The 13,945-nt window shown below is 41.4% G+C and overlaps 1 protein-coding gene across 1 annotated transcript in view; it reads left to right on the forward strand.

The window, feature by feature from the left end:
- Positions 1-919: 919 nt before the first annotated feature.
- LOC124775396 (transcription factor HIVEP3) overlaps positions 920-13,945 on the forward strand; it is a 121,244-nt gene continuing 108,218 nt past the window's right edge. Inside the window, exons 1-2 of the mRNA XM_047250233.1 lie at positions 920-1,048; positions 2,059-2,227. Coding sequence (XP_047106189.1) covers positions 920-1,048; positions 2,059-2,227 — 298 coding nt within the window. The remainder of the gene's footprint in view (positions 1,049-2,058; positions 2,228-13,945) is intronic.

Here is a 13,945-nt window from a genome sequence, read left to right on the forward strand (position 1 = left end):
TATTTCTGTCCCACATTGCAAGTTGTTTCGAAACCGTGCCGTTTGAACAAGAGCACTTCTACTCTTGTGTTCAAAACTTAACGACGAAAGTAACTTTCGAATGATGTTACTGCCATGTAACATAGATCAATGAAACTTTTACCGCTCACAAAAAGAAAAGCTACAGAACAGCACATAAAGTAACTGGAAACGACACAAAGAGAAACGGCACTTACACTGAATTCACTGCCATTTATGGTGGTCCTCGCTACGCTACAAAGTAGGAACATGGTGTGTCATCACCGCGGATACGAATGCTGCTATGCCGGCCACAAGGTTGGTAATATTGGGGTAGGGCGCTCCATACCTCAACTAGCGCGGTTGACAATTGCTGAATGATAGTCGTTCCATGCGGACAGGCTGCAATATGTCCCACCAACACATCCTACAAGTGTTAGGTGGATGGAATTTATATCGAAGCAATGGACAGGCCAGTCCGTTAGCCGAATATCGTCAGCGTTCCAAGAGCTGCTCCATGAAGTCTCCCATTGTCGTCCATAAAAATAGGGTCAAGGCTGACTACACCTTTGGTCTTGTAATAATTAAAACGGATAATTTAAAAGTTAGTTCTGTAGAACTAGCACGATAAGCAGTATCTGTACTGGTATTGTTCTGCTGGAAGAGCACATTTCAGCGGCGCTATAAGAATGACAACATAATTGTCTAGACGACGCCCTTGATGTATTCTGTACTATCCAGGGTTTCGTGCACAAACACCAGAAATGCATGGTCATTGTTCGGGCTGTTGCCCAGCCAGTTGCAGCTTTCCTCGTTAGCGCTCCACTCAAACGAACGTCTCCGACGCTAAGATAGAAGTTGCCCTCATCGGTAGAACAACGCCCAATTTGTCGCTCTACCGTCTGGAGTCAGTTGTAAGGCGATGGAACTTGAGGAAGCCCAGCAAGCAGCATCTTTGTTCGCTCGCCAGCTTTCAGCAGACGGTTCCTGGTGTGACTATTCTGACACTTTGCTCTCCATTGATCCGAACTTCTGCTACGGTCACATCGTGGTAAGCAATGGCTGCTCGTCTGATGCAGCGATCCAAATGGGAATCTGATCGTCACCGGCGAACTAGACCAGGACGAGGGGCTGATAAATCGTACTTGCACAATTTCCTGTAGCATTCTTAGACATAGGGCACCTCACGTCCAACGAGATGTACAGTAACCGTGGAGCTTTATGCATGCAGAGGTGCACAATAGTATCCTGCACAAATACAGTTAGTATGAATTCTGCTCGTCAACATGCTCTTGAGATGTCTTCACTGTTTAATTGCCTTATATGATGATCAGAACAACCACTATTTCAGTAAGTCAGATACAGTTCTTATGATCTAAGCTTTTCATGTTTCCGGCCGGCCGGAGTGACCGAGCGGTTCAAGGCACTACAGACTGGAGCCGCGCGACCGCTACGGTTGCAGGTTCGAATCCTGCCTTGGGCATGGATGTGTGAGATACCCTTAGGCTAGTTAGGTTTAAATAGTTCTAAGTTCTAGGGGACTGATGACTTTAGAAGTTGTCCCATAGTGCTCAGAGCCATTTTTCATGTTTCCCCCAGGCGCAATCCTCTACCATCCTAACAAAGAAAACGGCATTTAGAAGGTAGGGGATGAGATACTAGCGGAAGTAAAGCTGTGATGGCGGATCGTGAGTCGTGCTTGGCTAGCTCAGTCGGTAGAGCACTTGCCCGCTACAGGCAAAGGTCACAGTTTCGAGTCCCGATCTGGCACACAGTTTTAATCTACCAGTAAGTTTCAGTGTGACCTATTAGTAACATACAGGTCTGGTACTGGGGAGGACAGCGAGTCAGTTCCTTGTCTAATCATAGGTTTTACTTCGTTTCCCATAATCTTGTAAGGAAAATTCCGAAATGGTTCCTTTGAAAAGGACGCGGCCATTTCTTTCCCAAAACTGAGCTTGAGCAACATATGTAATGACGTCATCGTCGACGGAACGTTAAATCCTGCTCTTCCTTCTCCCACTGTCTCTCGCAAACTCCTCCCCCCTCTTGCTCTTGCAGCTATCGCCACTAAATGTCCCGTACACAGGTGGACGAGTCCGCCGAGCAGGTCTGCTTCGCCTGTGTGTGGGCGATGGGCCCGCATTCGGGTCCGTCGATTCGATCGGCCGATCCCTACCTGCTTGCCCCGACCTCTACCTGCCAGCTCACACTCCGCCAGTGCAGGCAGGTTGGCTCCGACAAACAATCGCCTGAGGCCACACGCGGTCGGACGTGTCGATGGACCGGCCGGCCTGTAATTGACCACCTTAACATCCCCGCTTCCCTCCCCCAAGTCCAGAACACGGCGCCTCGAATCGTTTGTTATAATTCGTCCCCTATCAGGTGGCGATGCAAATATTCGGTTATACTCGAACGTCAAATCTTTAAATGTGTTTATTGTTCATTTTTCGCTAATGCAAATCGATTTGGAATGTGAAAAAATCAGTTTTTGTTTATAGAGTACACTAGAGGACAGTTCACCAGTTTAGCCAGTAGCGATTCGTCGTCTTTGCAGCATTACCCAAATTTCAAACCTTTATGGAGTGAATGGCGGCGATGGCACATTATTTGTTGTAACCTCCGACCGGAGAAAACTGTGAATGCCGAAAAAACCGTGTGCGATTTTAACGCTATTCTGTGCACTGCAGTCGCACAAAATTTTCAACTGTGAAATAGCATACATTGTACAACCTTTCCCAGCTTTACCAGCACCTGTCTACTTTCGCAGCAGGATACATTGGCGTACTAATAGTCCAGTGTGAATCGCTCGTTTAATGGACTTGACCGTTTTCTTCGTGTTGCGGAGGGTAGACACGAACTCTACGTGAAGTGTAATGATCGGTGGTTTCTTAGTTCCCCCGGAGAGGCAGCAAGGTCGCTGCCTGTGCCCACGACCTCTAGAGTCAGAACGGCCGAGTGCGGACCTGGGCTAGGCGTTTCTTGCGGACCTATCTTTCACGCTGACGAAGATCTTCTCCGGCGAATGAAGGCAAATAGTTTAGATTTCGCTCGTGGACTCCGAAATCGACAGCTGTCACGACAGTACGGTCACCGATGTTTCTTAACACACCGTGCGCGCCCGTTTTTCAATTTGTGATTTCGTAACATGAACTTTACCAGTGAACTTCGTCGCGGGAACACTATTCAGATTAGATTAGATTAGATTAGATTAATACTAGTTCCATGGATCATGAATACGATATTTCGTAATGATGTGGAACGAGTCGAATTTTCCAATACATGACATAATTAGGTTAATTTAACAACATACTTAAGTTAATATAACAACTTTATTTTTTTGTGTTTTTTTATTTTTTTATTTTTTTAATATTTTTTTCTTAATTTATATCTAAAAATTCCTCTATGGAGTAGGAGTAGTTGTCATTCAGAAATTCTTTTAATTTCTTCTTAAATACTTGTTAGTTATCTGTCAGACTTTTGATACTATTTGGTAAGTGACCAAAGACTTTAGTGCCAGTATAATTCACCCCTTTCTGTGCCAAAGTTAGATTTAATCTTGAATAGTGAAGATCGTGCTTTCTCCTAGTATTGTAGTTATGCACACTATTACTTTTGAATTGGGTTTGGTTGTTAATAACAAATTTCATAAGAGAGTATATATACTGAGAAGCTACTGTGAATATCCCTAGATCCTTAAATAAATGTCCGCAGGATGATCTTGGGTGGACTCCAGCTATTATTCTGATTACACGCTTCTGTGCAATAAATACTTTATTCCTCAGTGATGAATTACCCCAAAATATGATACCATATGAAAGCAATGAGTGAAAATAGGCGTAGTAAGCTAATTTACTAAGATGTTGATCACCAAAATTTGCAATGACCCTTATTGCATAAGTAGCTGAACTCAAACGTTTCAGCAGATCATCAATGTGTTTCTTCCAATTTAATCTCTCATCAATGGACATACCCAAAAATTTGGAATATTCTACCTTAGCTATATGCTTCTGATTAAGGTCTATATTTATTAATGGCGTCATACCATTCACTGTACGGAACTGTATGTACTGTGTCTTATCAAAATTCAGTGAGAGTCCGTTTACTTAGTAATTTTCTGAAAGACAGTATTGACAATTTCATCAGTTAATTCTTGTTTCTCAGGTGTGATTACTATACTTGTATCATCAGCAAAGAGAACTAACTTTGCCTCTTCATGAATATAGAATGGCAAGTCATTAATATATAATAACAACAAAGGACCCAAGACTGACCCTTGTGGAACCCCATTCTTGATAGTTCCCCAGTTTGAGGAATGTGCTGATCTTTGCATGTTACGAGAACTACTTATTTCAACTTTCTGCACTCTTCCAGTTAGGTACGAATTAAACCATTTGTGCACTGTCCCACTCATGCCACAATACTTGAGCTTGTCTAGCAGAATTTCATGATTTACACAATCAAAAGCCTTTGAGAGATCACAAAAAATCCCAATGGGAGGTGTTCGGTTATTCAGATCATTCAAAAGCTATTACACAGGTGGCTGAGAATCTTACTTATCTGTAGAGAACAAGCTTTTAGTATTTTGCTGGAAATGCCATCAATTCCATGTGAGTTTTTGCTTTTAAGCAACTTTATTATTTTCCTAATTTCAGAGGGAGAAGTGGGTGAGATTTCAATTGTATCAAATTGCATAGGTATGGCCTCTTCCATTAACAGCCTAGCATCTTCTAATGAACACCTGGATCCTACTATATCCACAACATTTAAAAAATGATTATTAAAAATATTTTCAACTTCTGACTTTTTGTTCGTAAAGTTTTCATTCAATTTGATGGTAATACTGTCTTCCTCTGCTCTTGGTTGACCTGTTTCTCTTTTAATAATATTCCAAATTGTTTTAATTTTATTATCAGAGTTGCTGATTTCAGACATGATACACATACTCCTGGATTTTTTAATAACTTTTCTTAATATAACACAGTAGTTTTTATAATTTTGGATAGTTTCTGGGTCACTACTCTTTCTTGCTGTCAGATACATTTCCCTTTTCCGGTTGCAAGATATTTTTATACCCTTAGTAAGCCATGGTTTGTTACAAGGTTTCTTACGAGTATATTTAACTATTTTCTTGGGGAAGCAGTTTTCAAATGCATTTACAAAAATGTCATGAAATAAATTATATTTTAAATTGGCATCAGGTTCACGGTACACCTCATCCCAGTCTAACTGCTGTAGGCTTTCCCTGAAATTTGCAATTGTTAAATCGTTGACTGAACGTACTACTTTGGAGGACTGTTTAGTATTGCTGAATGGAGCTATGTCATTCAGTTAAAAAGCTTCCGATATAAGTACTGTCTTCGAAGGTATCAAAATTCACTCACGTGACGTAGTTATCAATTTAATGACCCAGCCTTAGGTAATTTTGTTGTATCGTCTTCCACATATTTTCAGTACGGTTTGGCCGAGCCACTTAATGTTATCCCAAACGTAGATTTGAAAGCTGCATTCATGAATTGTCCCTAGGGGTGAATTGAAATATCTACAGTGCTATAATGTTCTGTTCTGTTGTTTAGAACTGTAAAAAAATGTAACCATCCACATATCCATGCTGTTTACCGAAAACAGAATCTTTTATAATGAGGTAAACCATAATAGGTGTGTCCTCCTGAGTTACAAATTAAACAGCCGAGAAAAACATGGGAGATGGGGTAAAGAGTGTGTAATTACAGAGCTACATTCTGCACGTTGCGTTTGAGTACGTGGTTTCCGTCTGTCGACGATCGTGTGTGTGTGTGTGTGTGTGTGTGTGTGTGTGTGTGTGTGTGTGTGTGCGCGCGCGCTTCGGCTTAAGCTTATTAAACAACAGGGAATTTTTCAAGAAAATGCTGTTAACAGTTCATTACACATTCAGTTACGTGAAATTCGTCAATGTCGTCGTCGTCGTCGTCGTAGTCGTCGTCACCACCACCACTCCGAGGACTGGTTTGACGCAGCTCTACACGCTAGTATATCCCGTGCAAGTTCAAAAATGGCTCTGAGCACTATGGGACTCAACTGTTGTGGTCATCAGTCCCCTAGAACTTAGAACTAATTAAACCTAACTAACCTAAGGACATCACACACATCCATGCTCGAGGCAGGATTCGAACCTGCGACCGTAGCAACAGCGCGGCTCCGGACTGGAGCGCCTAGAACCGCACGACCACCGTGGCCGGCCCCGCGCAAGTCTCTTGTGTCTGGATAACTAGTGCAACCTGAATCCTCTTGAGCCAGTTTAGCCTCTGTCTCCCTATACAGTCCCTTCCACAGTTTCTTCCATTATCAGACTATTCCTTACTGCCTCAAAACGTACCCTAATCTCCAATTCCTCCTTATAATTAAGTCCATCCATATATTTCTTTTCTCACCAATGCTATTCAGTAACTCCTGATTATTAATTCACGTACCCATCTAATCTTCAGCATTCTTCTGCAGTGCCACATTTTAAAACATTTTTTGTATTCTTGTCTGTACTGTTTACTTTCCACTTTCCATCTCAGTACAAGGCCACACCCCATAGAAATACTTTTGGAAAAGTTCCTAACTTTTAAATTTAAAAAGGATGTTAACATATTTTTCTTTCTCAAAAAATCTTTTCAAGCTATTGCCGGTCTACATTCTACAGTTTCTGTAATGTTGCTATCGCCAGTTATTGTGTTGCCCGAATACCAAAACTTATCTTCTTTCACAGTCGCATTTTTAACGGTTCTGATAAAGTGTAGTTTGCATAATTCCGTTTATACAAAAGCTATGACATTTTACTACAATCTTGCAACTCTACAGCGGAGTGTGCGCAGATATGAAACTTCCTAGCAGATTAAAACTGTGTGCCGAACCGAGACTCGAACTCCGGACCTTTGCCTTTCGTGGGCAAGCACAACTGCAAGGTTCGCAGGAGAGCTTCTGTGAAGTTTGGAAGGTAGGAGACGAGGTATTGAGGGAATTAAAGCTGTGAGGACGGGGCGTGAGTCGTGCTTGGGTAACTCAGTTGGTAGAGCACTTGCCCGCGAAAGGCAAAGGCCCTGAGTTCGAGTCTCGGTCCGGCACACAGTTTTAATCTGCCAGGAAGTTTCAGTATCTGACGTGCAAGGAATTAAACTATTTAAATGCTGTGTGTCAAGCACTAACGATGGCCATGTTACTGTAAGCAAAGAAATTCGCTACCAAGATCAGTATCTTTGCAAGGCAAGAGTGAAACACTTAGTCTTTTTTCAAGACTTCTCAGAAACTGATGAGACCACAATTTTAGAGTTTGCAACGGTGTTAATTATGTAATTTCACACTATATTTCGTGAGCTCTTCCAGTTGTTTGCAGTCTTCGAATTCGACAATGCGCCAATGTAACAAATTCAATAAAACAGTCGTTGAAAATGCAACGTTAGAGTGTAGGTTCGTATAACAATCGTTTGATTACTTACGCAGTGCTGACACTGAGTTGAACGGCTTTTATGCACTGTTTCAATTTGCGTAGGCGTAAAGGAATATGTGGATTGTGTAATTGATCATTATTTAGCAATCGAGTTCTCCTGCGCAATAGTCTTTACACCGGCAAGTCTTCTTGGATCCTTTTGTATTTTATTTAGCATTGCTCATCGGGATTCGGAACTATGGAAATACGAAACAAGCAGTGTGCCGCTCCAGCGAAGCCCCAGATCATAAGACGTTCTGAGACTTTAATCGCAAGTATGTGGTCCCTGATTGGAGCTGCATCTTACCGTCGATTTGAAGGCAACTTGTGGGGGACAGGAGGGTATCTAGCGGCTTTTCCGGTATCGCATGTATTGGTTGTGCTTGGGCATATGGACTGAGCGTACGTTGTATTTTATGCAGCACTGTGATATTTTCCGCGAGAACTCGATGTCTACTCGACGAGCCATCTTCGAATATATAAAAGTGGTCAGTTTCTTCAGTTTGCACTTCGAACAACCACGCACAACATTTGTTAAGACTTGGTGAGAATTAAAGCTACAGACTGGAGTTCAGAAGAGCAGGTTCTGCCATGCCTCCCATATTCTGAGTTGCTGTTTTTCCGCTTATGACAGTAGGCTGTATTTTTTTATTGACGTAAATCTGGAGATGTCTCTATCGTAATCATTCTGGTCATGGAATGACCGCTTCAGATCGGATACAGTTCTCTGGAAATTTTAGTGACGTCTGATAGACAGAGAATCAAGGAAATTCGAAAAAGACGTCAGTGACGAGAACATGACAAAACGCGAAAATCAAGTACGAGGAACGTTCAATAAGTAGTGGAACACTTTTTTCTGAAAGTATAGGTTGGTTTTATTCAGGATTCCAGTACACCATATTATTCCCCTCTCTTTTCGCTACAAAACCCAATTTTTGAACTTAATCTCCATTCACTGCGACGGCCTCACCCTACGTTACTGGGAAGGCCTGTATGTCCGCGAGCCAACGTCTTGCTGCGCTGTGTTTCCTTCATTGGGCCAAACAGATGGAAGTCAGAAGGTGCGAGATCCGAGCTGTAAGGAGGATTAGGAAGAACAGTCCAATGAAGTTTTATGAGCTTCTCTTGGGTGCACAGACTTGTGCGAGGCCTTGCATGTCATGGAGAAGTTGCATTTTTATGGCGATTAAGTCGCAGAAATCGCATCTTAAATTCCCTGAGGATAACACAACACAGTTCCGAGTTGATCGTAACACCTTGAGGGAGGACATCAAACAGAATAATCTCTTTACAGTCCTAGAAGACCGTGGCCTTGACTTTACCGGCCGAGGGTGTGGCTTCGCCGGAGGAGAGGTGGTGTGGCGCCACGCCATAAATTGCGTCTTGTTTACGGTTCGAAGCGATGAACCCATGCTTCGTCGCATGTGAAAAAATTCGACAAAAATTAACACGATAAGCCTCGTAACGCGCAAGCAATTTCGCACAGATGGTCCTCCGTTGCTCGTTATGGTTTTCTGTTAGGCGGCGAGGCCACACCTTAAGAGTACCCCGACTGGTGGAAGAGTGTGTCAGGAATACAAACAGATGTCCGGTTGGGTAGCGAGGTATTTGACTGTGATCTGTCAGTCACCTCGATTGAGATTGTCTGCAGTTGTTGCAAGAGTTAGCTATGTGCGGCCGGCTGGCATGCGTGAGATCTGCAGGTGTGTGCGACGTTGTTGCGATGACAAGACACCTCGCCCAACTACTCACCGTGCTTTTGTTCACTGCTGGGTCTCCGTAGACATTCTGCAAGCGCCTATGAATGCCCTGCGATGCTCTGGCTTTCCGCTAAAATAATAATCTCAATGACAACTCCCTCATTCGAACGTACCTCCGTTACAAACGCTACTTTGAAAGTTACGATAGCGCCACCACCAATCGGAACTTCGTGAAATTCTTGTCGCAGAAGCGGGAATATTCCATGATGTACTCCAACAAATTCTGCAGTTTTACAAACGAAAGTGGCCGGAAAAAAGTGTTGTTTTGCTTATTGAACGTCCCTTGTTGATGGCACAACCGCAAGCAAACTTGAGTTACGAAAAACTATTGTTAGTAAGATGTACGTTTCTACAAATCGGAAACATCACAGACTGAACACAGCCTATGCGATGGCATGCATGGCTGCTGCGCCGCGATGTGTGGTCCAGAAACGGGGTAGGCTGCTGTAAGCAGGGGATATGAACTGTACCTTGTGTCCCCATCTATCGATCAGTTGAGAAACCAGTGCGGCACTGGGGGTGGAGCCATCCCTCGACTGACAAGTGAACTAATTACTTGCTGCCAGCAAGGCGATTTGTGGACGCCTTCAGTGTAAGTTATTTACGTTACCGTAACGTAACAAAGCGTAACGTAACGTAGCCACATCAATTAATTAATTTTGTGTAAATGTTGCCTGTGCATTAATGGTGGAATCTTATTGTTCTTTAATAACGAGTCACTTGTAGTGAAATTGTTGGTAGTGCCGTTATCTGTATACAAAAATCCTGAATTTCAATTACGCGTAATTAAGCAATTTCATCATGGCTTTTTCCAGAAATAAAATAAAGCACGTAATTCTACACTGTTTCGACAGGGTAAGAAAAGACATCGCGTTTTCATGAGATTTGTGAGTGAACCGGTACTGCTTGTGGCCCACTTGTTAATGACCAAAATAACAAGATAGACCGTCTCAAACTGCTTACTAATGACACTTGTTATGAATGAGAAAATGACGTTGCGATTTTGCTTAAATCTTTAATGAATTTCCAATAAATTCTGACAATGTGTGGTCTGCTGTAAACTGCGAAATATCTTAATAGGCTTGAAAGTTCGAATGATGTTAATTACATAAGTAACAAATCGCCACAGAGAGCAAATTTCATTCTGGTCACTGATAGCTCTCAGGGACAAATGTTCATAACCATTTAGCAAAGCAGACGGGAGGAAGCACGTCGTACTAGTTGGTGACAATTTCTGGCATCTGCTTTCTTCCAAGACTCTTATATTTTGGAGCTGAATGTACGACGTCCATGCTGTGTTTGTGAATTAATACGCATCACATTTGGAATATTATGATGGTAAATTTCCATGGATTGTCCCGAATTTAGTCAGACGGAAGGCAAAATAAATATAGTGGATATACACAGCCCCAGTACGTTAGGAGATTCCCTGACCATGGAGAAACACAAAAATATGAAACACCACACTTTTGTTTCACTTTACCTACCCACACCAGAAACATAAAAACGTGTTTCTGTAATTCCGAAGTTATCAGAACTATGAAGCATCACATCACGTTGTCATAATACTGTAAAATTGTGCTTAGCTTTGGCAAACATTTTTCCGAAACGTGTCGTGCGCTAGATAATGTGAAATATACTAAGTAATAAAAATTGAGAATACATTTCAGTGAAAGTCTTCATGACAAAAAAAACCAAACCATTATTCTCTCTCTCTCTCTCTCTCTTAGCCAGTTGTTTGTGCGTTAAAAGGGCAACGATCAACTGATCGTTATATCACCAAATTTCACTTGCGCTTAGTCACGCCGCTGTCAAAACACAGAAGCCGTTATCGTCCTAAAATAAGAAATTGTGAAGTATGGTGTGAATTCGTCCGTCGCTTGTTGGTAGAATAATTTCATATTTAAGGCTGGACAGCGAACATTTTTCGTTTCAATCTTCTCACTTCTGACCTGATGGTGACCTAATTTTCCGAAAACCGGTTAGTAATAAATATTAGCGGTACAGAAAGCAATTTGATTTTCATTCAGTTTTATACATATTTACGTTAAAGGTACCTTGTGTTCTGTTATAATGAAACAGTTAATAATGTTACACTCTGTTTTATATTCTGATTGTGGAAAATACTCTCATTGCGTGTATGTAGGTACGTTCTTGGCAGTTGTCTAGAACTAGATGGGTACCCAAGAGAAAATACTGTTAAACTATTACAGGCAGGAGTTGGTGATTTCACAATCGCCTCGTCGTGCCAGTGGAAGTCTCTTAAGAAAACTGTTTATTTAGCTAAATCGCGAGTCAATGATTGGTTTATGACGCCGGGAATGACATTTCGCGTCGTAGCCTATAACAATGGCAATGGTTTTCTAGAGGTGACAGCCATCATCTGCGATTGAGAGGCTTAAGAATTCTGTACTTCCAGAGATGAGCTCTGTTAAGCTGACACGAATGTACAAGACGTCGAAGGGGCTTCATTCTGAACGTATATGAGAATACAGCTATCAGTGATGTTTGCTTGAGGAAGCTGTACGCAGGACTAACGCATTGTTTGGTAGAAATCATAGACTTACCAAATAAAAAAAATCGTTTGTAAGGTCTCACCAACCAGTAAAATGGACAGGAACCTGAACGTTTTTTATAGTAGCTACAACGAAAGGATAAAGCTATAGTACGGTATGTAGAGTCCTGCTTAAGTCCCAATGTTTTTATGGAGACACTGACCATACATCAAATCTAACATTACCAAAATAAGCATTCGTAAAAGCTCAAAATCGTTGTTGTGTTCTTTGCTCCGAAGAGTAAGTGATTCCGCACACCGCGTTAGTCCACCCTGTGAAATTATCTTTATCTGCGAGTAACTACTGCAACCTACTTGCATTTGAACATGCTGATTGTAGTGAGTCATGGTGCCACGCTACGATTTTTACCTCTCATAACTTTCTTCATTAGAAAAGTAACGGTTCTGCGATACTTCAGGGTGTTACTAGTAGCTACTTCCCACATCCTAGAACTGACTCGTGCCTGACAAGGCGATGGTAAACACTACAGCATGAGGATCTCCAAGTCATCTGTCGACTATAGAAATGAAGCAACTGCAAGGGACCGGAAGGTACCGACAAATCTACATCTTCACAGATGAAAGATACGCATTATTTTATTCCAGAAATGATAGCGACGCGTTACAAAAACTCGCTTGTAATAGGAATGGTAATATTATCAAGATTCGTGCCACAGAAGTCCGTGGATAATGTTATTTCGGCGGTTCATCAGTTACTTAGTCAAATACTGAAATATTCGATTACCATACAGGCTAGAGAGGTAAACTGTCAAACTTGTTATTGTTGAGACGAGCGTACTGAATGTAAACAGCGCAGTGGTATAAAAGTTACCAATAAGGAAGCTACAGTAATTCGTCCGTCTCACAACGAGAGCGAGCTTCCATTTGCTAAGGTCTGTGCATTCACTTTTGTAATATTTGACGGTGACAAATTTATCTCAGTCACCAGCGACAATAAATAATTCGTTAAATTTCTTAACCCTAATTTCAGTCAAGGGCGCGATGTTACACAAAGATAATAGACTTACTGAATCCGTGTCATACGCTTTAGCTTCGCAGTCTGCTAAGAGTATAACGGAATTGAAATTATTTTACAGTTTGTAATTTTCAACAAAAGCAGGATTCAGTTACATTATTTGAAAGAGAGAAAACGGTGATCGGAAACGACCACTGAAGTGTATTGATGCTGCTGTCGCAATTGAGCAGAAAGAAAAGGCGGTTTTTATTTACAAAGCGAATATTTCTATGCTTGCTGCGGATGATGGCCACACACTAATTTGAAATAATTTGACAATTTATATTTTATTTAACTGTAACATATTGTGTGTGGTGTGTGCAGTTTTTATGACGGCTGTGCTAAAATAAAATCTCAATTGGACATTGTAAGAATCCAATTTTCGCAGATTGAGCCATCAGTCACTAACCAGTTTCGCTGAAACTCGTAAAAAATTGCGCCGTTCCATTGAAATCAGCGTAAACTACTTCCGAAGTTCGTAGAATGAGTGATTCTTTCATAAATCATTTCAGGAGGGTAAACTAAGTGCATTCACATGTAAAATGTATTATTTTACGTAGCGTGTAATGTCTAATGTTTTAGCATTACGCCAAAGGCCTAAAAGATTCCTTTTTCAAATACGAAAGAAAAACGTAATTCAGATTTGAATTGGCTTGTTGTATGACTGAAGTAGGATGATATATGACTATGAGATCTGGTAAAAGAAAGTTTATAGTAGAGATTTTCAATGAACTGTAGAAACAATTCGATTTAGTTATTGAAGCCATTACTTAAGAAATAAAGCAGTCAGCCACATTTTATGTACGGTGTTTTTTTTTATGGCAATATGTATTTCGGGCCTACACTCATCTTCATTTGCCGTAATAAATTTATATCTTCGTCTACAAACGTTCGTATCGACTACATTATGAACACTGCAGCTGCGTTCTGTTTCGTTCCGTTTTCGCCTTTACGTGTGGAATACCACCACTTTGTTTCACTGGTGCAGTGATGCATCCCAGTATTCGGCCACTTCAGTAAAACGAAAAGTGTTTGTGCTACGGTATAAAGGTAAAACTTCAGTCCACAGTTTCCGAGCTCGACCACAATTTAACGTGAGTGAATTAATATTAGCATAATGTAATAATAGTTACGTTAGATTATGCCAATGAAGCGTGTTGGCCTTCGGG

This window comes from Schistocerca piceifrons, chromosome 1 (assembly GCF_021461385.2).
Source record: "Schistocerca piceifrons isolate TAMUIC-IGC-003096 chromosome 1, iqSchPice1.1, whole genome shotgun sequence".
Classification (NCBI taxonomy): domain Eukaryota; kingdom Metazoa; phylum Arthropoda; class Insecta; order Orthoptera; family Acrididae; genus Schistocerca; species Schistocerca piceifrons.